Source organism: Hydra vulgaris, chromosome 13 (genome assembly GCF_038396675.1).
Source record: "Hydra vulgaris chromosome 13, alternate assembly HydraT2T_AEP".
NCBI classification, from domain to species: Eukaryota; Metazoa; Cnidaria; class Hydrozoa; order Anthoathecata; family Hydridae; genus Hydra; species Hydra vulgaris.
This window is the reverse complement of record NC_088932.1, coordinates 25,825,773-25,849,131: the sequence shown is the minus strand read 5'-3', so window position 1 is coordinate 25,849,131 and position 23,359 is coordinate 25,825,773. Positions and strand designations below refer to the sequence as shown.

The following is a 23,359-nucleotide window of genomic DNA, read 5'->3' as shown; positions in this document are numbered from 1 at the left end:
TTAATTTTAATAGCACCCAAAAATGATGAGATAAGTACATCATCAAATAAAAAATGATGATATAAGTACATCATCAAATAAAAAATAATGAGATAAGTACGTCATAAAATAAAAAATGATGAGATAAGTACGTCACCAAATAAAAAATGATGAGATAAGTACATCATCAAATAAAAAATGATGAGATAAGTATGTCATAAAATAAAAAATGATGAGGTAAGTACGTCATCAAATAAAAATTGATGAGATAAGTAAATCATCAAATAAAAAATGATGAGATAAGTACGTCATAAAATAAAAAATAATGAGATAAGTACATCATCAAATAAAAAATGTCAAGATAAGTACATCATCAAATAAAAAATGAAGAGATAAGTACATCATCAAATGAAAAATGACAAGATAAGTACATCATCAAATAAAAAATGATGAGATAGGTACATCATCAAATAAAAAACAATTAGCAAATTAAGACTGATCAAAAACTATTTAAGATTTACAATGCACGCTGATTGACTACAAAACTTGATGGTTTTTAATACTAACAAAGATATGTTGGACGTAATTAATTTAAAATGTGTTATTGAAAAGGATATATTAGGATTTTCTAAGGACACTTCAACCCAAGAAATTACTTGCATATTTTATACCCAGAAAAAAAAAACATCTTTTGACATTTTAAGGAAGAAGTAATTTTTTAACCAAAAATTTATAGTTATAAAAGATTGTTTATTTTTGGCTACTAATTTGGTGCAATCAACAAAAATACAATTCTAAAATGAAAATAAAATACAGTAGTAAAATGCAAAACTAAAATGATTCCTTTAATAATAATAATAATAATAATAATAGTAATAATAATAATAACAATAATAACAATAATAACAATAATAACAAAATAACAATAATAATAATAATAATAACAACAATAATAATTTAAAAAATAATAATAAATTAATCTGCAGTTTTTTTTTTCATTATTATTATATATTTTTGTCTATAATGATACTGATTGTTTCACAGGGAAACTAACCAATTTTACAATCAAAATCCCTGATTTTTCCATGACTTATTTTATTTTTCCATGAATGATAAAATTTGAAATGTGAATTGTTTAAAGAAAACTTTTTTAGTGCTTATTATATAAGCACTAGGCAAAATAAAATAATAAAATATATATTATATTATAAGGCTTAACCTTACTTGTGTGCACTATGATGAAATAATAAGAAACCCTTTTTTGCAGTATATACTTATGAAGAGTATTTAAGAGTATTCTGCAAAGTCTTTATCAAAAACAAAAATAAATTAAAACTCCGAAGCAGATCAAACTAAAATAACATAATAACATTAGTTTAAAATAAATTAGCTTAAAAAAAATCTAACATACATATTCCTTACGATTCTGATTTAGCTACATTTTTTTGACATTTAATTCTTTAATTTTCTGCACAGCTTTTATATATTATCTTCTTTTATTCTTTAAACCAAGTCGCAGAAGTTGTAAAATCAATTTTTACTTCTTTTTGGTGGCAGTTTTGGGTATTTTATTCTATTTTTATCAGTTTTAGAATAAAATAAATTTTAAAGATGAGTTACAAACTTTGGTTAATATTATAATTTAGCAATTATTTTTTTTGTTTTTAATAATTTTAAGAATGCATGCCAAAATAAATAAAATGTATAGATTTTATAAATGTTTGTTTATTACCCACAAAAATAATAAAGTGCTTTTCTCTGCTTTCTTTGAGCTAATTGAAACTGAGAAGTTGATTCTTCTTTAATAAACAAAACTTAATTTAAAAATGCACAAACCTTCATAAATGCATATTATTTAAAAAAAAAAAAATTTCGGAATTTTGAATTATGGAGTATAAAGTACAAAGTATATATATATATGGTAATATTTCATATATAAAAGATTATAAAAAAGATGCACAATCTTTTTTAGAATCTTTTATTAACAAAATATCTTTATATTGAACCTGTTTACAAAATAAACTTACGTCTTGAAATCGCTTTTAACTTTTTAAAAATGCTTTTATGCTAATTTTTTAAGGCTTTTCTCTTAATAAATTAGCTTTTAAAAAACTTCTTACAATTTTTTGAAAGACTTTTCTCTTAATAAATTAGCTTTTAAAAAACTTCTTACAATTTTTTTGATCTGACTCCTACTGAACATTTGACAAATCATTAACAGTTTGACTGAATCTTTTGTTAATTTTATTCTGGTTTTTATAAGTTTCTTGCAGTTTATTAATTGCACAGCAGCCAAATAATTCATTTTATCAATGTTTAGTTGATTGTGAATAATTGTATAAAGTAAGTTAGTTTAAGATCCTTTTGCAAGGATCATTCTTAGAACACCTTACTAATAATCTATTGGATTTTTCAGTTGCAACTTAATGTCTTCCATTGTGAGGCTTATTTTCAATAGTTTTGCTCTGATGAAATCTCTTTATTAAGACTTACAATGGTTTGCAAGTATCATAAAGTTCATAAATCTTTCTGTTAGATTTTTTCTACAACTTTTATAATTAATTTCCTTATTTGAAACTTCCTTTGTCTTTCCATTGACATCAATACTTTTAAAATACCTCAAAATTTTCACAAACACATTTGCAGTTAATTATGTTTTTATTTATAAAAACTTGATTATTTGATAAATTACATGTTTTTTAATAAAATAAATTTTTTTTTTTTAAACATTTTTGCTTCCAACAAAGCTACAAGCAGCCACTAATTAAAGTTGGAAGTTACTGAAAGAGAAAAGATGAAGATTGTAGAGCAAGATAACAATTGATGGACGACTTAAGGGATTGCAAATTATATGAATCAGGAAAACAAGATAAAGGAAGCGAATTCCAAAGAGTTGATGTTCGAGGAAAAAAACTAGACGAATAAGCGTTTTTGGAGCACTTAGGAACAGTCACAGAAAAAGGATGAGACTTAATTAAATGACGAGTAACCCACGAGAATGAAATTTAGTAGATAGCACAAGAGACGCTAGCTCTTTAGAGCAGTGCCCTTTATAGTATTTGTAGAAAAGAGAAAGAGAAGCAATATTATGACGATGTGATAATGGTTGGAGGTTGACTGCAAGAGCAGGTCCAACTATGTTTACAATTCGTTTTTTGCACCTTGTCTAAAAGAGAAAGGGCATCGTTAGAAGATCCGCCCCAGATATGGCAACAATATTCCATACAAGGCCGGACTTGAGATTTATAGAAATAGAGAATAGAATCCGAGGTAAGAAAGTGACGAGCTCGATAAAGAGATCCAACCTTAGCAGATGCTAACTTTGCAACTGATTTGATATATGATTTCCAAGAAAGATTGGAAGTAAGAGTTAATCCTAGAAGATGAAGAGTAGGTGACTCATCCAGTACATCACCATTCATAAATATAGGAAGATCTAAATTATTGCGATAACAATTGGCTGAAAAAAATTGAGTTTTATCGGATTTAAAGTTCACCAACCTCTGTGAGCCCCATGCTGTAGCAGAAGTGAGATCCTTTTCAAGCTTAAATGCCCCCTCCAAACAATCAGAGGGTGTTGGTTTCTTATCAAGACAAGAATAAACGGTAGAATCATCAGCAAACAATGCCACCTTAGATGTGAGAATATCTGGAAGATCGTTAATGTAAATTAAAAAGAGTATAGGGCCAAGGATAGAACCTTGAGGAACCCCTAAAGTTACAAAATAAGAAGAAGAATGTTGTCCATCGAGGACAACTTTTATACTACGATTGGAAAGGAAGGATTCAATGATCTTGATTCAAAGATGCTGCCAGATACACCATAAGAAGAAAGCTTATGGAGAAGACCAGCATGCCAAACTTTATCAAAAGCTTTTGAAATGTCAAGAGCAATGGCCTTAACCTCTCCACCTTCATCTAATGCACAATACAACCTGTCAGTTATTACTGTTAGCAAATCAGCTGTAGAACGAGAAGATCGAAATCCATATTGATGGTCAGAAAGTAAGTTATTAGATTCAAGATGAGAAATTAGGTGTTTGTTAATTAAAGATTCAAAAACCTTGCTTAAGATAGGAAGAAGACTTATGGGACGGTAGTTAGACAAATCAGATCGCTGTCCAGAACTTTTGAAGATGGGGATAACAGATGCCGCTTTTCAGCAGGCTGGAAAACAAGACTCTGATAAGCACTTGTTGAATAGTTTTGAGAGTATAGATGACAGCTCCGGAGAACACTTCTGCAAGACAATAACAGGTATGTTGTCTGGGCTACAAGCTGTAGAAGAGTCTAGGCAGGAAATTACTTTAGATACAGATGCTGGAGTGATATGAATGTCAAGCAATGGATCAACCTGTTTGTTGGCAAAATCAGGTAGAACGCAACTAGTGGAATCAAGAGATGATATTGATGAAAAGTTTTTAGCAAACAGTTCGGCTTTGTCTTTAGGTGAGGTGACAAAGTCTGAACCATATAAGAGAGGTGGAATTATAGATTTGCCCTTATTATTGATATTATTAAAGATTTTCTAGAAGTTAAGAGAGCCTAATTTTTGAGATGAGATACGAGATTTCATGACCTGAGAATAGTGAGTTTTGACGTTAGACAAAACCTTTTTACAATTGTTTTTAGCAGTAATAAACATACGTCTGTTTTCTGGAGAATTGTTTTGCTGATAAATATGGAAGTAATGGTTTCAATTGCCAATCGCAGCAGCACAGTGTGAGGAAAACCATGGAGGAGAGTGAGGCTTGACCTGGAATCGTCAAGAGGGAATAAAAGATTCCATTTCAGCCTGAATCCACGAAGTTATGTAAGAAGCACATTTGTCGACAGGAAGACGAAAGATTTCTACCTAAGGGCCATCACAAAGAAAATCACGGAAAGGATCTCAGTCAGCTTTAATGTAGTTGTAAGAGGTTTAATAATAGGGGGATTCAGGTGATGAAGAAAAATGAGATATTTTTAGAGAGATCAAACTGTGATCAGAAGAACCTAAGGGTGAATGTGGAGAAACTGAGCACTGACTAGGATCGGAAACAAGACTTAAGTCGAGTAGAGAAGGTAAATGATTTGGGTTGTCAGGAAAGTTGTCAGGAAAAATTTTAACAACCCAAATAATTATAAAAACATTTGCCATTAATAAATAATTGTCAAAAATGAAATGCAGCAATGAAAAAATTGTAAGCTTAATATTGCTGGTGGATTAATTTGGTTTTCATGACTTAAAAACTTGTAAGTTGTATTGCAAATATGTTTGCATACTTAGGTTAGCATAAAACACTATTGATGATGCCATGCATGCAAGGGACTGCAGTGCACACCTTAACTAACGATTTTGGTTTGAGTAGGTACTATTTAGATGCAAAAGATATTTTATTATAGCAAAAGAAACTTATACTTTTTTCATTATTCTTTCATTATTGTCACTTTACAAAAAAATTAAAAACCTCATGCAAAAAAAAAAAATTTATACTTTATAATGAAGATCTCAATATTCAATTAAAATATTATAATAGAAGGAGTTATATCCATAAAAAAAATTTTGTTAAACAACTTCCTAAACCAAAAGAGCTTAATTGCTTTCTGATCAGACATTGTATGAAGAATTCTCTATGCCTATGGCTTTAAGTTAATTTCTGAAGTTTCTGCTACATATGGCTAAATCTAATTATTTAGTTGAAAAAAAAATAACATAAAAAACAAAAAAATTTAAACTTTATTTGTTACCACTTTTTTTTTAACTCAAAGGAAATTTACTCACAGTAACTTTTGTAATTAAAATTTCCAGTTACTGTGTCACTTCCTTATTTCTTTTACTGCAGATTTTATTCATATTTATATATAAAATAACATTTGATTACAAATAATAATAGATAACAATAACAATAAAACTTATGTGGACTTACTTACAAAGTAAATCAAATAAATAAATAATAAAAATCAGTTTATATATGTGCACTTTATTTGTTTTCACTTATTATCTTTCGTTTTATTTTATGTATTTATATACATATAACTTTATAAAGCAGCTGTGGCGCAATGGTTAGAGCTCTTGCTTCTGAAGCAAGAGATCCAGGGTTCAATGCAAGCTCTGGGCAAATTTCGTGTCATTGGTAAGAAGAAGACATTACCTTCTTAGTACTCTGTGATAAGAGTTTTTTTTTGTCTTAATTAATTCAGCAGAAGTAAATAAGTAATTCAAAAAGCCTAAAATAATGCTTTTGTCAATTTAAACAGTTTAAGTTTTATAAAAATTTCCATATATAAAAATTACTATAAATTAATAATTATAGTTAGATTACCAGATACCATTGCTTTCGCCACCAAACATCATTAAAAGATATTGATCTTTTTACTCGAATCTTTAACTCTTGCTGCTGAGCCCAAGCAACCTAAAATATTTTTTAGCATTATACTTCATTGTTATCTGGCATTGTGTCTCACTTTAATTCTGAATATCTGAACTAGTACCTTTATTACGATTCTGTTACTACAACATAACAGAAATAAAAACAGAAATTTTTATTGTTTTTCAAGAAATGATAAAAATTATAGCAAAATTATAGTTATTTGCGTAAAAACTATTTTCAAATAGTTTTTAAGCAAAATTTAAATTAAAAAAAAGAGAGATTATTTTAATTTTATTTCATTAACATTAACAAGTAGCAATGATTGTTTATATAAAATTTAAAAAAATTAAAAAACAGTCAGCAATATATTTTTGAGAAATATTTTTGCTACTGATTATTAACTTTTGTGTTTTATGCTGCTAAAATCAAACAGCAAACAAGTATAACATGAAAATGAATGAAATAAAATTCCAATATAACACCTAGGAATATTATTCAAAAAAAATGTGAACATTTAGAATCAATTTGAATTTCTTTCTCTAGAAAAATTTTAAAAATTGTACTTACTCTTTTGTCTTTGTTAAGATGTATAGTTTTCGAAAAGGATGCACGCTTTAACCTTTTTGGGATTCCTCGATGAATGAACTGGTAAACATTTTCAAATACCTAAATAAATAAGAATACATAAGTTTTTTAGTTATTTATAATTTAACTTTTTTTCATAGACTAAAGCTAAAAAACTCAAACATATACTACAGCTTCTTTTTATTTGTTAAATATAATTCTCAAATACTTTGAATAACTCTGAATTTAGCATTATTGTATCATTTAAGTTGTAAATGTTTTTCATGAAATATTTAGAATGCGATCAGAAAATTAGCTTATACAAAATATGTCCATTACAAAAGTTAAATAAAAATATTCTGAAACTTAAACTACAAAGAAATAGGCCAGACATTGGAGATAACAGAGTAATTCTTTTATATAATATATAATAGAGTGGGCAAAAAATTACTTTTTTTGAGATCATTCCTGTTACAACCTTAGATTTGTTTTATAAAATAAAATAACACTAAATTTAAAAAATTTAAAAATAAGAAATGATTCAAAGGGTACCCTTGAATATTTGAATATACTGACCCTTGAATATTTAACGACTTCTTAATGTTATTTTAAAAAAAATTATGCCAACCTATCAATTTAAATCAAAAATTAAATGTCAAATTATCTTAAGCAAAATTTTATAATATATGTGTGTGTGTGTGTGTGTGTGTGTGTGTGTGTGTGTGTGTGTGTGTGTGTATGTGTGTGTGTGTGTGTGTGTGTGTGTGTGTGCGTGTGTGTGTGTGTGTGTGTTTGTGTGTGTGTGTATTTATATTATTATAAAAGTATAGCTTATACTATTACTATAGTATAACTTATAATATTAATAATACTATTAAAATATTGACAGAAACTATTTTCACATTTATTTACTGATTCTTTTTTTCTTTCTAAATAATTGCTTTCATAATAGTAAGTTAATATAATACTATTATATTAATTTACTATTATGAAACTTACTATTATTTTTTTAGAAAAGCAGTTTTTTAGAAAAAAAAATAACCAGTAATTAAAAGTTAAAACAGCATCTGTTAATATTTTAAGCCTTATAGTTTATAATTGACAGAAGATATTTTAGCTTTTAATTACTAGCTTTTTTTTAAAAAAAACTGCTTTTATAATAGTACAAGTTAACTTAATACTATTAATAATAGTTTATAATTGACAGAAGATATTTTAACTTTTAATTACTAGCTTTTATAAATATATATAATAATAGTATCAAGTTAACTTGTACTATTATAAAAGCAGTTTTTTTTTTTTTTTTAAAAAAAAAAAAGCTAGTAATTAAAAGTTAAAAGATCTTCTGCCAATTATAAACTATAAGGCTTAAAATACTAACAGATGCTATTTTAACTTTTAACTACTGGTTTTTTTTTCTTTCTAAAAAACTGCTTTTCTAAAAAACTGCTAAAATAGCTTCAGTCTGTTTTAACTTGAACTTATACTATAAGTATAAGTTCAAGCCTTATAGTATAACATATGTTATAAGGCTTAAAATTTAGGCCTTATAGTATATGTTATACTATAATATAATATAACTTAAAGTAGAATGCTTACAATAGACTGATCAGTTTATCGTAAGCATTCTACTTTAAGTTATATTATTCAGCTGAACCTATTTTAACCTTTAATTGCTGGTTATTATATTTCTAAAAAACTGCTTTTACAATTAAAATACATATCGTTATCAAAATATTAGAAGAAAAAGGATAAGATATCAAAATGTTTTAGTTTGTTTTGGGTGATCTGAAATAAATTTTTACGACATGAGAAACATGTCTTATGTCTCATGTCAAGAATGAATTCGTTCGTGAATTGTTCGCTGAAAGCGAACAATTTAAATTTTTTTAGAGAAAGAAATTCAAATTGTTCGCTGAAAAACAATTTGAAATTTAAATTGTTCGCTGAAAGCGAACAATTCACAAGCTAATGTTTTTTAGCATTAACATAAATGTCTTAAGCGGTTAAACAGTTCACAAACAATGACGTTTGTTAATTCTCAGAAATTTCTGTATACGAATATTACGAAATACGAATTTCGATATAATCAAAAACTTATTCCGACGTTTGAAGTTTAGTGTAAATTGATATAAATCAATGTTTTTTAATAATTGCGTAGCGTAAAAAATAAACTATATATTTATATACATAATTTACTTAAGCATAGAGCCACATTTACTTAAGTGGAGCCACATTTAATTCCGCTGAAAAATGAAAAATTTCATTTCAAAACTGCCAATACAAGCGACGAAGCTAGATTGGATATAAAAGCTAAAGGATTTTGGAGGAAGTGAGAAGCTGCATTTTTTGATGTTAGATTAACGCACGTAAACTCCAAGTCCTCCAAAAAACAACCAACGAAACACATATTTATATTTTTGTGTGTACCTTAAAGTTATATTTTAAAGTATTTAGTTCTAGTTTTATGCGTAATGTCTATGATTGTTGTTAATAAAAAGTTATCTGGTTTATAAAATTTTATTTATTTTAAAAATTAAGATGTGTGCGCACATAGACTGACTTAAACATGTAGAACAGGCAGGGTGTGTACTTACATCAACTGACTAAATAGGTAGAACATGCAGGAAATGTATATACATCGACTGACTTAAATAGGTAAAACATGCAAGGAGTGTACATACATCGACTAACCAAATAGGTAGAACGTTCAGGGAGTGTTCATACATCGACTGACTAAATAGGTAGAACATGCAGGGTGTGTATATACATCGACTAATAGTTTCGGTTTGGCCAGGCAATAAGTTCAAAAAATAGTTTGTGTTAAAAGTGTTTAAAAATCATGGCGAACACTTATTTTGTTATATTCCGGTCATTAATTTACACAAAACTTCAAACGTCGGAATAGGTTTTTGATTCTATCATCTTCCACGAATTTTATAAGGGGTCGTCCATAAATTACGTTTGACTCTAAGGGAGGATTAGTGGTTTTGTGACGGTCCATACAAAACTTGCTACTAAAGTGTTACGATTTTGTGACGAGGAACGGGGGGGGGGGGGGGAGGGGAGTTCAAAAACGGTTTAAAATTGCTTAACGTAATTTAAGAACGCCCCTAAGTGGGCAGGCATAAGTGCAAAGTAGTGGAGTGGCGTAACTGCGGCATAAATGCGCAGAAAGAATTTGCAAACCTAGCAGCATAAGTGCGTATCGGGTTAAGTGCAAAGCATTTGCAAAAACTGGTATAAGTGCGAACTGGTGTCAATGCAAATGCGCCGAAAGAATTTGCAAACATTGGCAAAAGTGCGAATTGGCATATGTGTGGATTGGTAAATAAGTTGGCATATGTGTGGTAAATGTGCGCCGAAAAAATAAGCAAAAGCTGGCATAAGTGCGTTACTTGTGCTGGTTCGCGCTTATTCCAATCTTTGCAAATTCTTTCGGGGCACTGACTGAACAATAAAAAACTTTTTGATAAAGGTTTTGGAAGGAAATTCTAAGATGTCACCACATACCATCGAGGATATTCTTTTTGCTTGCGTTAGTCAACATTCTTCTGTAAACTATTTTCTATTCATGCAGATGTGTAACAGCAAGCTAGTCTTGACAATTGATTTGAAGCATAAGCTGGACATAAATGAGAGCAATAAGCAAGAACAAAGGAAAGGAGATATTGAGGAAGAGCATCTTTTTTTTTTAGTTAATTAGGTGCTTCAAGAAATCCTAACGCTCTTATCACAGAGCACTGCCGAATAGCATTTATTCAGGAAGTCCATGCCTCCTTCTTTACCAGTAATGCATATATTGTCAGAGTAGGCTTAAAACCACGGACCTTCAGTTCTGAAGCCATGAGTCTAACCACTACACCACCGGTTTTTTTTATTTAATTTCACGAAGTCCTAACGGTCTATCACAGAGCACCGCGGATTTAATTAGAAGTTCACGCCTCCTTCCAAACCAATGTCGCAAAACTTGCTCAGTAAGGTTTGAACCACGAATTTTTTGTTTCTGAGGCAAGTGCGCTACCATTGCACCACGACTGCTCATGTCGTGGCGCAGTGATAGCGCACATAAATGAGCACATAAATAAGCTGGACATAAATGAGAGCAATAAACAAGAACAAAGAAAAGAAAATAGTGATGAAGAGCAGCTTTATGACTAAGCACATAAATAAGTTGGGCATAAATGAGAGCAATAAATAATAGTTAACTGCAGTTAAAATGACAAGCAGTTAAGATGACAAGAAGTCATTCAATCTAAACTTTTACAGTTTTTTTATCCGAGAAATTTCTGATATTAACTAGAAACTTCACATAAAAGAAAATGGTAACATAAATGAGTCTATAAACATAAAACCTTTTACTAATAGTAGTCATAATAAGTCTCAAAATCAATATAAAGTATTGACAACTACTAAACAAGTAGAAAAAGTAAGTATTGACAACTACTAAACAAGTAGAAATATAAAATATTATCTTAGATCATACCAGTGTTGCTAATATAAAATATCATCTTAGATCATACCAGTGTTGCTAATATAAAATATCATCTTAGATCATACCAGTGTTGCTAATATAAAATATCATCTTAGATCATACCAGTGTTGCTAATATATCCATTTTAAGTAAAAACAATCTTAGATCATGTCAGTGTTGCTAATATATCCATTTTAAGTAAACTATTTGAAAAAGCAGTGTTCCACAGATTCTAAAATTTTTTGAGAAACATAAATGCCTTTTAAAACACCAATGCAGATACACCTCAACACTACGACGTTAAAGGTGTTCTTTTTTTCTGGTTTTTCTCTTATCTTTGTAATAGAAAAAAAATTATTTTAATTAATGGTATCAACTCAAAATTAGCCAAATATTTAAATGGTGTTCCGCAAGGCAAAAGGACCGTTACTTTTTCTTATTTTTATCAATACTTGGACTGTTTCACCTAAATTTTATACTGCTTAACACTTTGCGGATAAGACCAACTTGTTCCTAATTAACAAATCACTTAAAAAACTTAACAAAAGCATATCAAGATGCAGCCAATATTGTTCAATGGCTCCGCTTCAACAAAATGTCCCTTAATTCTAAAAGAAACCGAATATTATATTTAAATTTCTTCAAAAAAAAGTTTAAACAATAAATTTCAGATTAATTGGGTAGAAAATAAATTATTTTAACTCTATTAATTACCTTGGAATTAAAACAGACTCTAATTTATCTAGTGCATCGTATCTATAAGAAGTTGAAACCAACAGATCTAACGACATTTTAGCTTAAACCCGTCATAGAGTTAGTCATGAAACTTTGCTTAATGTTTATCATGCTAATTTTTACCCTCCCCTCAGATATGCTTATTATATATGGAGACAACCTAAACAGTAGGGTATATCATATTTATGCATGTTCTAGTTTTAATTCAGTGCGTCATTTTTCCTAAATATTTATAAATCCTGAGTTGAATGGTATAATTTATTTTTGTGAAAAAACAGCTCACATAATGGCTATTTATAATATTAATTAATCCTAATTTTTAAAATATTTTGTGCTAGTTAATATTCAAGTAAACTTAATATTAATAAGATGATAGCTGTTATAGATCTATTTTCAAAATAATTGAAGAAACAGCTCTTAAATGTGGTAGATTGTCTCACAATCGATGGGCATTATATGCTTGCTTCTATATATGAGCAAGCACGATCTTAATCCTGAGAATGTAGAAATCTTAAGGCTCCTTGCTGAAGTCAGAAGCAAGATGATAAGGTTAAAGAAGCCTCTAAACCTTATCAAAAAAATGGATCCAGGTGGACTCATCCTAAGAATAAACTTTTTGTACTCTGTTCTGATAACATTGAAAGTTTCTCCCTTTGAGCTTCCTTTATATTCATAACATACCCAAAATTGTGAGAGAGTAGTTAAATTGGTTACCAAGGCAGCTAAGTCCGCCTACAGTAGAGGTAAAAGAAATGGTTTTATAAGAACTCAATCGCAAAATTATCTTAATTTTGGTCACTTATTAAGATATTATCTATAATATTTTTGTCTCAGAAAACTGTAATCATCAATAACAGTCAACATCACAGTTGGAGCTAGAGCTTGAAAAATTTTCATCAGTATCGAACATACCATTAAACAAAAAAGAGTCTTTATTGTTGCCATTTGTAAACAGATAACCAAAGTGTATTCAGTGGAATTCATTTGCATTCCATTGAAGTCTTATATCTATAAGTATTGTTAGAACCCAGCTAGAGTTTCAGGAAGTGGTAAAAATTGTATCACCCAAAAATATTAAACCTTACCTTGTTGCTTTTAGGGTTACAAATAATTCAAGCCGTAAGCAAAAGTATAAACAAGCAGAAGTGACAACAAGTTCGTCTTTTAAACGAGCAGAAGTGACAACAAGTTCGCCTTTTAAACGAGCAGAAATGACAACAAGTTTGCCTTTTAAACGAGCAGAAGTGACAACAAGTTCGCCTTTGCTGCAGTTCAAGTAGCTGAACTTAAGAAACAATAAAAATAAAAAAAAATAAAAAATACAAAGAAAGCTGTTAAAAGAAAAAAAGACCAGCTTAAAAAAACAGCCATTACAAATAGTTTCGAAGATGATTCAAAAAAACCAAGAATAAAATAGTTAATGAAAATATTTAACATTAGATTTTCGAAAAAAAATTGATAAAACTCAAAAAATTTCATGATGGTACTGTGAAATTATCTATGACTGGATATATACATAAATCCTGTGAGGCTTTGTGTAATTTAATTTATGGTCTATAAGTTAAATAAAAATTTACGTGTACTGTTTGTTATTTTTGTGTTGTCTAGTCAATATTTTATTACGAATTTGTTTGACAATAATAATACTTTGTTGCATTGGAATTTGCTACAAACTGATTACTTAGTGTGTTTTTGTTTTGTTTTTTTTGCATAGCCCTATATAAATGTATAATTTATTAGTTTTAAAGTTAGACCACTTTTTCTATTACTTTTTTTATAAACTAGTATTTGTGATCATGGTTTTTGCCGCGTTTATAGTTTTACAGAGTTATCTTTTTTTTAAATCTTAAACTTTGTTAACTTAAATTGCCATCTTGCCCCATATGCGGGGTAAGATAACAATTTAAGTTAACATCATATGCGGGGTAAGATAATGATTTAAGTTAACTTCGGTTTAAGTATTACGTATGTTTATCCGTAAATCAGTTTTTCCTATTTTCAATCTTTAGAGTTTTTTTAATACATCAGTGACGCATAATGATTTTTTATCACTTCTAAACCAAGTTTTATTTTTTGAAACATTTTTTGATTAAGAAATAGGCGTTTTCCGAAACGTTCGTTATATTGCCCCGTGTTCCCATAGTTACAGTCAGGACTGTCCCTGAGGGAGAGGTGTCTTATTCTCTACGGAAATTATTTGGCAAATTTGGGCTCTGGAGTTGGCAAGATTGGACCCTTAGCTGGCAGTTGGTAAATGTTAGCCGAGAACACTTTTTTTTTTTAAGCTCTAGTTGGCAAAAAACAGTTACGTCACACCTCTCCCTGATTACAGTAACAATTTTAACAATGGTTTTATATTTATTGCCTCTAAAATAACCTATAAAATTGCCTTGCTAAAAATATCAATTGACTCAAACCTGGGTAACCCGGGTAGTTTTTCTAAAACAACGGGTATACCTTAAATTGAATTAAAATATCTTGAAATAACGTGGGTTTCTGAAAAAATTCAAATTCTATTTAAATCTAATGAATTGTACTTTTCTCACTAAATTTAAGTCCTATTGGAACTTTCTGGGAAAGTATGAGTCATTAAATTAATTTTCTTAACTTTAGTAATGATACAAACGTCAATATTGGATGCATAGAAATCCATTATTGACGTTTCTATTGGAATCACACATTTTTTAGGTCTTTGTTACAATATAGTTTATTAGCAAGATCTGGAAAAGATAGAGCTTATCATTCAAACTGTTTACAAATTACAATATCTGTCAAAGAAAGTCAATATAGTTTTTGATTCAAAGGTTTTTGATACAATTTTGGTTCCTGATCTCCGTTTAATTCCTGATCTTCTAAGTAAGTTTTTTTATATAAATAAACAAAAGGTTGTTTTTTATTATAATAACATTATATTATAATCTTGGTAAAAAGTCAACTTGTTTAATTAATAAAACAGACAACCAATCTTGAATATGATTTTCCTTTATAATTGTTAGGCCTATATTATCGCTAGTGTATGTTTATTCAAACAAAGCTTAAATTTTGACCAATGATTATAGGAGTAAGCTTGATATTCATTTTTTTTAATGACGAAATCCTCTTTATGTATTTTTTTAAACTTTTATCTATTGGTTTCTCCTAAAAACCATAATTAATATTCCTTTCATATTTGGAATCAAGTAACTCCACAATATTTAAATGTTCTAAGCTTTTTTCATAAAAGTAAAATGTGAATAGTAAAAAAACTTCGAAAAAGTCTAGTATCGAGTATACAAATAAAACAAGCATAATTAAAGCTGAAAACGCGTTAAATACAAATATTTGATCAGGACAAGCCCAATATTACGTTTTTAAATGATATTTAGACATTTATAAACTTTATCATGATAAAACAAACAAAAGGTGTAACAATAAAATTAATAATAGCGCTAATAATAACAATAATATTAATTAGTATCAATAATAATCATAACAATTATATCAATAACAATAACAATAGTAATAATAATAGTATATCTGATTTATTTGCTTAATTCTTTGTTTTAAACAAAAAAAATTGTTTTTGTTAGTACTAACAATTTTCTAGTTTGTTACAACAAGTAACGTCAGCTCGTTAGTAATTACTTTGTTAGTGACAGCAGATTTTTTCGTTAGTAACAAAACATGGGTGAAATACTTCAAACGCTCAACATTTATAACATAAAATTTTATACAAACCATAAGAGTTAAAAGATTTTAATTCTATTTATAAAATCTCTTTTTTTTTACCGAATACACAGCCTGTATCCGGTAAAAAAAGAAATATAACATACAGGGTGGATTTTTTTTACAAACTTATATAAATTGCAAAATTTAGCAGTTGTTAGAGCGCAGACTCTGTATCAATTTCATATAAAAGTTTAATTCCTGCTCTGATATTAAAAAAACAACACCAGCAAGGAAAGTGGCAACAAATGAGTTTTCACTAAATTTATTTTTGTGGTGTTCTGTTTCAAGACCATAATTTCTTCTTGAAAAAAAAATAAAATAAAATCAATACAACAACATTTCATTAGCGTAAAACATTTAACAAAAACCATAATAATGTGATACATTAATTTCTAGCCTCAAAATACACAAATCGTAGCGAAATTCTGACAAATTTCCGTATGCCAATGCGATTTAAATTATTATCTATTAATAATTGTCACCGGAATTGTTTTGGCAACTATTGTTTTTGGTTTTAGTAAATCCATTACTTTTCACCTAAAAATATCCGTTTTTATATACTTGCCTGAATAATCTAAGGATTAAACGATCATCGGCCAACAGTAGCAAGTCATCAATAGTAAATGGTTTTGTGCTAATGTCGGTGACAGAGTACTGATCTATAGATAATTTTAATGACAGGCCGTTTACAACAATTATGCAGTAATTATGCCATCGTCGCAAGCAATATTGGGTCATTCACGGGTGATTGTGTAGTTACATAATAGAAGCTTAAAACTAACAACACAAATGTTGGACCAAAGCTTGTCAAGTAAAATAGTACTGAATCCAAAAAAAAAATACTTGATTTAAATTGGTTATTTAAAATAATATCTAAATTGGTTACAAAAAATATTTTTAACGTTAAAACAATTTCCTTTAACATCCAGCATGATTTTTTATTTAGCACTTTTCATAATACAAATGGTATTTAAAGAAAATGTATTAGCGCCTGGAAGATAAGTTGCAATTCAAATATTTTTTGTTTGTTAAAAGAGAAAAAACAATGGTTGTGTTCAATGTTTAACTGACTACTTATATATACTTTGGATAGAAATCTATGTGCGTTTATAGCAAAGCAATTTCTTAAATACTTTTATCTCCCTTATAATGACCACTTTAACAACCTTAAATATCTTTTATTGGGTATACCTTCTTTTCTGGTACCACATTGAAGTCATAATCTCAAATATATATATATATATATATATATATATATATATATATATATATATATATATATATATATATATATATATATATATATATATATATATATAAATTTAATAATTTATAGATATATATAAAATGTTAAATTTAAATATATATAAATAGCAAAAATTCTTATTAGGCTCATAAAGTTCAAAAAGTGAAATCATTTTCAAAAATAAGCGAAAAAAATTTAAACATCACTAACAAAAACTTAAGAAATAGCCTACAAGTAAACCTATGGAAAACACTACCAAAGTTATTAATTGGTTTAATGGCATCGCAGATAAAAATAATTGCTTCCAATTCGACATAAATGAATTTTACCCATTTATAACCACCGAAATATTTAATAAAGCCGTTTCTTTAGCAAAACAACGTAGAATTATAAAGCACAGCTGAAGATCCCTACTTTACTACAACAATAACACGTGAATAAAAAAACTGAATCATGAAAGTTTTGATGTAACAATGAGCAGCTACGATGGCGCCGAAATTTGTGAACTCGTAGGGATAAATACTACATACTCAAGGAACTAACCATTATAATTATAAAAACCGATATAGGGCTATACCGTGATGACCGCTTGTTGATAATACGTAATTCTAACGGACAAGACAGGAACGAGTTCGAAAAACCGTAATCCAAAAGTTTAAAGATATAGGATTTCAAATCTTCCTTGATATCACCTTTACTTCAGCCCAAAGCACCCATAAGCCTTTCAAAAAAACCCAACGTTAATCTTCAAAACATCAACACATCTTCTAATTATCCATAGCAAATTATCAAACATTTATGTACTTCAAAATGTTCTAAGCTTTATATACGCCAAATTTATATACGCCAAATTTCTCAAACGAAGTTATATTCAATCAATCCAAAAACGATATGAACAAGCACTAAAAAATAACGGATACAAGAACTTCTCCCTTAAATGTCAAATCAAACAAAAAATACCCCAAAAAATTTTAAACGCGATATCATACGGTTCAACCCCCATTTTACAAAAACGTCTTCACAAATGTCACAAAAATATTTTTATCTTGAACGTCGTAACAGCATTAAATGAGTAAATATTTTTAAAAGTAACACGATATTTTTTATTCTTAACATGTTTCGTAATTTATTATTACATTTCCATAAGTTTTAATTTTACACCCGGTTTACAATTTTATTCACCCAGAGCGTTTTTTTACTCCCAAGTAAAAATCGCATATTAAATTTTCACTCCCAGAATAAATCTCATATTAAATTTTTACTCTTGTTATGAGATTTTTACTCCCATAAAATATTTTGCGCCAAAATGTATTTTATGACTTTGTTGTATTTTGACAATATTTTTTAACGTTTTAAAAATTGTGACTTTTTGAAAAGCATTAAAGAAGCGACTCCGTTTAATATGAACAAAATTTTTGTTGCGATTAAATCAATTGATAAAATGTTAGGTATTATTAATAAAAGAAATGTCGCCGACGCTTTAACCTAACTCTTAGAAACTCCATAGAACGAAAATATATAAACGTATATAAAAATATATGGAACTGACGAGGTTATTATAGGATGTGCTTCAGTTATGGCGGGTAGATATCCATATATATATACACAGTTAATAAGGAGCGAAAACAAAAATAGAATAATTTAAATTAAACAGCAATATATAAAGTTTGTGAAATAAATACATAAATAAATGCACTAGATTTTCAACTGTTAATCACAGCATCAAAGTGGATTCCAGTTGAGTTGTCTAGAAATATAGAATAATCACTTAACTTATTAAGCCGTAAACTGCATGGGTAGGTCATCCATTTTGTTTTCGCTCCATATTTGCTGTATACTTGAATACACTGATCAACAACTAAAATTTTATTCTGCATATCTTGTTAACTAGGTGGTTTTTTAAAACAAATTAAATATGCTGATTTCAAATATGCAAACCATTTTTCACCATCACGTCAAGTTGTAAAGATATTTGGGTTCAAATCTTTAGTATTTAAGGTAAAGTCGAAAATTGTCGAAAAAAAGTTATTCAAAAGTACGTCAACCTGGGTCTCAAAAGAAGCGTATTTTCATAGAGATTTTAAAAATGTTATTCATTTGTAATAAAAATAAGTATTTTTTGTATTATTGCTGAATAACATTTTGTATTATTGTTGAAATTTTTTTAAGAGTCTTTAGCATTTTTTTACATAATTTTTTTGTCAATAAATTTTAAGAAAAAATATTTATGTTTTCTAAAATCTCTATGAAAATACGCTTCTTTTGAGACCCAGGTTGACATACTTTTAAATAACTTTTTTTTCGACAATATTAGGGACTTTAACTTAAATACTAAAAATTTGAGCCCAAATATCTTTACAACTTGATGTGATGGTGAAAAATGGTTTGCATATTTGAAATCAGCATATTTAATTTGTTTTAAAAAACCACCTAGTTAACAAGATATGCACAATAAAGTTTTATTTGTTGATCAGTGATATCTACCTCCATAAATGAAGCACATCCAATTATCTCTGCATCAGTTGCCCATGCCGCATCTCCAAGCATTTTAGTTTTACAAATATGGATTCAAGTTGGTATATTCAAATATCTAGTTGTTTCAGCCTGTATTTTGTTACCCATATGGTTACATTGTTTCCTAATAATTTCAAACTTTTCTGCAATTAATCTTCTCATATCAAAAGTTGCACATTTTGCTATTCTTTCATTTGAAACATTTACACTGCTTTCATGTTGAGTCCAGAGTTGTTAACAAGGCCAAAAGTACCAAGGTCAAGGCCAAAACCAAGGCCAAAAGTTACAAGGACAAAGACAAGAGTTTTAAGGTCAAGACCAAGATTAAGAGTTTCAAAGCTAAGGCCTACGCAAACATTTTCAAGACCAAAGACTTAAATTTTTGCCTTCCTTCAAGGCTAATTAAAACAAAACTGTAAGTAGCAAGTGCTGTGACAATAAAACAACATTTTGTAAAAATAGACCAATGTAACGGGTAAAATTCAACCAAATCAAAAAGAAAGTATATATTTCTTTTTAAGGTCAAGGCCAAAACAATCAAAGAGAAGGCCAAAATTTTCAATGCCAAGACCTCAATTTTTGGCCTTAAGGCAAAGCCAAGGCTAAGGACTAACAACTGTGGTTGAGTCTTATTTTATGTGCAGCTTGATTCAACTTCTTTGATAATTGGTTCAGTTTTGACATTATCTTCATTTGATAATTTTAACAATATATATGCCACTGCATTAATAAATTTCGAAAGTTTCAATATTTTTGTTTAAATAGGCGCTTTTTTTATTGCTTTTCAAGAAACAGCAGTAATTAAAACGTTTAAAAACGTTTAAAAAGTATTCACTAAGTACGTGGTTTAGTAGTAAAAATACATTTTGCCGCAAAATATTTTATGAGAGTAAAAATCTCATAATGGGATGCTATTCTATAGTATGGAAAATAATTAGCCCCGGACACTTAAGGAAAAATTGTACTGTGCCCATGTACTTATAGAAAACAAAGTGTCAATAGACTTTTTTAAAAGTATAAACATTTATCTATTAAATTTTTATTATGAAAATAAACACTTTAAAAGCACTTTTTTTAATTTTAAACACTCTTTTCAAAAGGTCTTTTTATTAGAATTAAATGAATTACTATTATAGGTTTGAGTATTACATGAAATGTTTTATAAAAAATTTAATCATTAGAAATTTATATAAAAAAAGTTGCTCATTTTTAATATGTAAATGTATTAAGTTGTCCAGAAAAACCCTCCAAATATGTATCCGATACCACCTGATCATACCTCATTCGCAAACACTAGTTTTAAAACCAGTGAATTAAAGTATTAAACGAATTATTTTTTTAAATATTGTAAAAAAAAATATCTTTAACCAATAAAAAGTTATTAGTTTACATAAAAAATTAGGTATATTAATCAAATATGAAAATTTAATAGCAAAGATTTTTTTGAGAAAAACATCCGAAATATTGAAATCATTGTTTAAGGAACAATAATAACCAATAAACAAAGTAAAACTTTAAATAATCAAAAAAACTATTTTTAATACTTTAATGTTCAAGGTTTGAACAGTTTCATATAAATTTTTGTCATAGTTACAACTTGAAAAAAAAAATATTTGTATTCAAAATTACCCCGCTATTCAAAGGATAACCCGGTTAACGGTTTACATTTACAAGATTATAGAACTTAACAAAAAGTTCGTAAAAAAATTTTATAAAAAAGTATTTTTTAGATGAGTTTTAATGAAATATAAAAAACATTATTGTCTCCGGTGAAAGTACTTAACCATTAAATATTTTAGACATCTGTAAAAGCGCCGCATCGATGTAAGTATTTTAAACTCCTAAAAATGCGCCACTTCAAAAAAGCGTCACTTGAACGTAATCATCTTTTTAAAATTGAAGTATTCTTGTGAACGTCGCTTGAACGTTTTTATTGCGTAAAAGTTATTAGGTCTAGTTAAATTCAAACTTTTTTTTTATTAATTGAATAACGCATATATATAAAGTGAAATTCCTTCATTTAAAATGTAGATACAACTTGAGCTAGTTTTATAAACTACTTTGCATAATTATAAGATTCTCAGCATATTTATAAGATTCTCTGCATAAATGTTTATTTCAAATAAAAGTCAATACTATATTTTTAAACAATAAAAACTGCAAAACTTAATCATATTACTTTTTTTATTTATAATGACTTTTTTGTTATACACTTTACGCACTTTTTCACGAATAATTTTTTTAAATAACTTTTTCACGAATAATTTTTTTAAATAAATATACTCAGTATTTCTTTCTACACTTTTAAAAATAAATATATTTGTTTCTATACTTGCATTGACATACCAATAAATTGCATGATGTTTTTTTTGACATATCGATAAAAGATATGAGGTTTATTTTTTTTCGATAAATTAAAAGAAGTTTATTACTTTTAGTTACTTTTAAACGACAGGTAACGTCCAGCGTACGTTGCGGTAATACGACGCAACAAATCGTTTTAATAGCCGACCAAGAAAAAGAAGAAAAAGAGAAAAAAAAAACAAATTGAAAAACTTTAAAAAAGCTTAAATAAAACAGTATGGTTAATGTAATAATTTTTTTGCTTAGCTTAATTCACAGCTTTACTAATCAACGTAGTGTTACCTAAGTAGAGTAACTATTCTTTATCAAAAATGAAGGTTAATAACATCAAACCTACTATGTTAATTGTTAAATTCAAATGATATTAGGGATATTATAAATCAACAACAACATCAAGGAACAAGATGAAAATGTTAGTGAAAAATAATACGTACTTTTCCCAGGTTTATGAACCCGTTTTCTCCCGCTACTTTCGTTGCCATTGTATCATTTCCATTTACAACAACTGCCCAAGTATTTATAAATACAGATTTTGGTGGATTTTTATCCTTTTTGCTTCTTGAATTCTTTTTTTTTAAAGCATATGAAGGGTCTGGCAATATTAGTAACATAAATGTAGCAATTATTAAAGTAAGCGTATGAAAACTAACATGCATTCTAGTTTTAAAAAAATCACGCTTCTTGCATTAACAGATTATACCCTTGTAAACTTCTGTTTTTGTAGTTTCTTAAAAACATATATTTAAAATAGTATATAGTACATATATTTTTCTATCCATTAAAAATATTTGTTGTTTTTTTCAAATATTATCTTTCAACATATTGACATAAAATATTTTTGACGCTAAAATACTGTTTTATGTAATATGATATCAGATATAATAGCTGCATTGCAAAGAATTACACACTCCTTAAATGAATGGTAAATGCATAATATTCAAAATATTTGGGAACCAATAACAAAAATTACATCAAAATGGTCTCAAAAATTACTCAATATGTCTATAGCAAGTAGGGCCAGTATTGAGTGGTAACTTTAAATTAAAACTATATTCTATCTCCTCCATGACTTTAACCATTTTGAAAAATTTAATACAATATTCGATTTTAGTTTATCAACATTAATAAATGAAAAGACTTTTAAAATTTTAACTTAAGGTTTTGCCTATTATGTTTCTCTTTTTTAGTTTTGAAAGCAAATTTAAGGAACGCTCCAGGCAGTGCACAATGTGTATTCGCGACAACCTAGCAGAAAAAAATTATTAATCCTTTGATAAATATGTATTTATTATTTGAAATACAGGGATCAGGTTTTTTTGTTATTTGAGTTAAGTAACCTTGAGGAAACTTGTAGCCTCCAAACTTTCATTCATATGAGGAACTTTTGCTAAAATATTCCACAAATTAGGGCCTAAATTTTCG

General features: G+C 28.1%; 1 protein-coding gene across 2 annotated transcripts in view; it reads right to left on the bottom strand.

Moving 5' to 3' along the window:
• The window catches only part of LOC101237189 (proprotein convertase subtilisin/kexin type 6), a 104,499-nt gene extending 81,708 nt beyond the window's left edge, over nt 1-22,791 (bottom strand). Inside the window, exons 1-3 of one of the 2 annotated variants that reach the window (XM_065816459.1) lie at nt 22,372-22,791; nt 6,900-6,998; nt 6,285-6,374 (exon numbers count right to left, since the gene is read on the bottom strand). In XM_065816459.1, the coding sequence (XP_065672531.1) occupies nt 6,285-6,374; nt 6,900-6,998; nt 22,372-22,593 (411 nt within the window). In that variant the 5' untranslated portion in view covers nt 22,594-22,791. The remainder of the gene's footprint in view (nt 1-6,284; nt 6,375-6,899; nt 6,999-22,371) is intronic. The other variant, XM_065816460.1, reaches the window with a different exon arrangement.
• Between the last annotated feature and the right edge of the window lie 568 nt (nt 22,792-23,359).